This window comes from Cariama cristata, unplaced genomic scaffold (genome assembly GCF_000690535.1).
Source record: "Cariama cristata isolate BGI_N322 unplaced genomic scaffold, ASM69053v1 scaffold22051, whole genome shotgun sequence".
In the NCBI taxonomy this organism is placed as follows: Eukaryota; Metazoa; Chordata; class Aves; order Cariamiformes; family Cariamidae; genus Cariama; species Cariama cristata.
Genome location: NW_009598981.1, coordinates 16,322 through 18,312, shown reverse-complemented (window position 1 = coordinate 18,312; position 1,991 = coordinate 16,322). Strand labels below are relative to the sequence as shown.

At 52.4% G+C, this 1,991-nt stretch overlaps 1 protein-coding gene across 1 annotated transcript in view; it reads left to right on the top strand.

Annotated features, from left to right (window-relative positions):
- Positions 1–908: 908 nt before the first annotated feature.
- CTSD (cathepsin D) overlaps positions 909–1,991 on the top strand; it is a gene marked incomplete at its 5' end in the record, with an annotated part of 10,768 nt that continues 9,685 nt past the window's right edge. Inside the window, one exon of the mRNA XM_009709526.1 lies at positions 909–1,032. Coding sequence (XP_009707828.1) covers positions 909–1,032 — 124 coding nt within the window. The remainder of the gene's footprint in view (positions 1,033–1,991) is intronic.

Sequence of the window (1,991 nt, the reverse complement as noted above, 5' to 3'; positions counted from 1 at the left end):
TGACTTCCCTTGCTAGCAGCCCTCTCCAGGGCCCCGATCCAGGTGCTTGCCAAGCATGACTTGGCTCTCTGCCCCTTTGGGAGGGCTGGGGAAAAACGGGTCTGTGCAGGACCTGACGAACATTCCCCATTCATCCTCTGCCCTCCGGATAGAGACATGCCCTGCAAACATCTCAGCTGCTCAAGTTTCTTCCAGTCGCAGCAGAGATGCACTCATAGGGCAGAGGGGTATCCATCGGACACCTGCACTACAGGGACTTCTCCCAAATTCTGACCCAACAGCCCTAAATCCCTCTCTGGCGGTGCTGCTGATGCCCTTTTCTCCCTCTAGCTCTTCCAAAGTCTTACAATGCCCGAGTCTGAGCATTTGTTTATTCCTCCCCACCCCAGGGGCTCGCCAATACGCACCAAAAGCCCCAGCAGCTGTACCTCCACCCTCGGTGGGAAGAGCTGCTGCTCTCTGCAACCCACGATCCCTCTGCAAACCTGTCAGCAAAGCAGCTTCCCAGCCAGTTTCAGCTTTTCAATAACGCAGGTGTTTTACTTGGCTTCCTCCCATCTTTTTTCTCTTCCCTATAGTGAACTGCGTGCAGAAATGCAACTGGAAGGCGTGCAGAAGGCTCTTCTGCCCTGTCTCCCTGCCCCAAAAGTCCTCCCCCGCAGCACCCGTCCCACTTCTCCTCCCCTCTTTATCCTTTTCACACCTGCTGTAATGAGGTGTGAACACCAAAGAGGAGCCTCCCTTCCAGAGGACGAAGGCTGGGAGCCCATCGCTGCATAAACCAAGAGGAGGGCAGTGTCTAGATAAGAAGCTGGTTCCTTTTTCAATTCTAAGATTTTTTTTTTGGTCTTTAATTCCTGCTTTTAGCCGGCCACCTGGGCTCATGGCTCCCTTCTCCTCCTTTGCAGGCCCAGTATTATGGTGAGATCGGCATCGGGACCCCCCAACAGAAGTTCACTGTGGTCTTCGACACTGGTTCCTCCAACCTCTGGGTGCCATCTGTGCACTGTCACCTGCTGGACATCGCCTGCCGTAAGTGTCACGAGTGCCAGCCACCGCTCAACAGCTTCTCCTTCCCTGCAAAATGCAAATCCTGGCATTGCAAGAGGAGAAACTGAGGCAGCAGTGTGAAAGGGCTTGCCAGAGGCTGATGGGCTCTTTAGGGTGAGAGCTAGAAATAGGATTCCAACCTCCCACATTCATCCTTCGTTACTCCTTTCCTGTTTTTTCCCCTCCATGTCACCCACGCGCAGCTTCAAACCTTCCCCAACAGCCTCAGCCCTGCAGCCGGGGAGCAGCATCACAGGTTTTGATGTTTCTCCTCAAATTATAGACCGACACTGCTGTTGCCCCGTTGCGCAAGGCTGGTGAGAAAAAAATCAGCCTCTTGCCAGATCTGATACAAACTGTCCTAGTTTCTGGTTTATTGCTGCATGGAGCATGTGCATGCATGTTTATGGATTTATAATTAACGAGAGCCAGGTAGGCACGGTGAGATGAGAATGTCTTAGGAACTATGTGGCATTCCTACACAACAAAACTCCACAGTTGAAGGTGTCAAACCCGGCTATGGCAAAATGCCATTTAAAAGCCACCGGCTCTACTGCTTAAGCAGAGTGGAGAAACCTGTGGAGCCAAGAAATGTAACCATGAAAGGCAGCCCACAGTGCTTGTTGGGGGTAGGGAGGAAATTTGGACTTCTTGTCCAGCCCTGTAGTACCCAGAGAGGAGACGGACCTTATTTTTGCTTGTGTGAAATGATATTTAGGACATTTGTAGGGTAGTGAGGTCCAGACCTCACTTGATTTGGGGGTTCCTGATCTGTAGCAGGGAGCTGGTTTCTCAAGGCAGTGGTGTGGGATGTGCTGGGACCAAAAGGCTCGTTTTATGAGTATGCAATGAGCCCAACCTCCTGCCAGACCGGGATCCAAACCACCCAGCCAGGGAAGTCCCCGTGTAGCGTGTGGGTTTCCACAGGGCTCGGCTGGTTT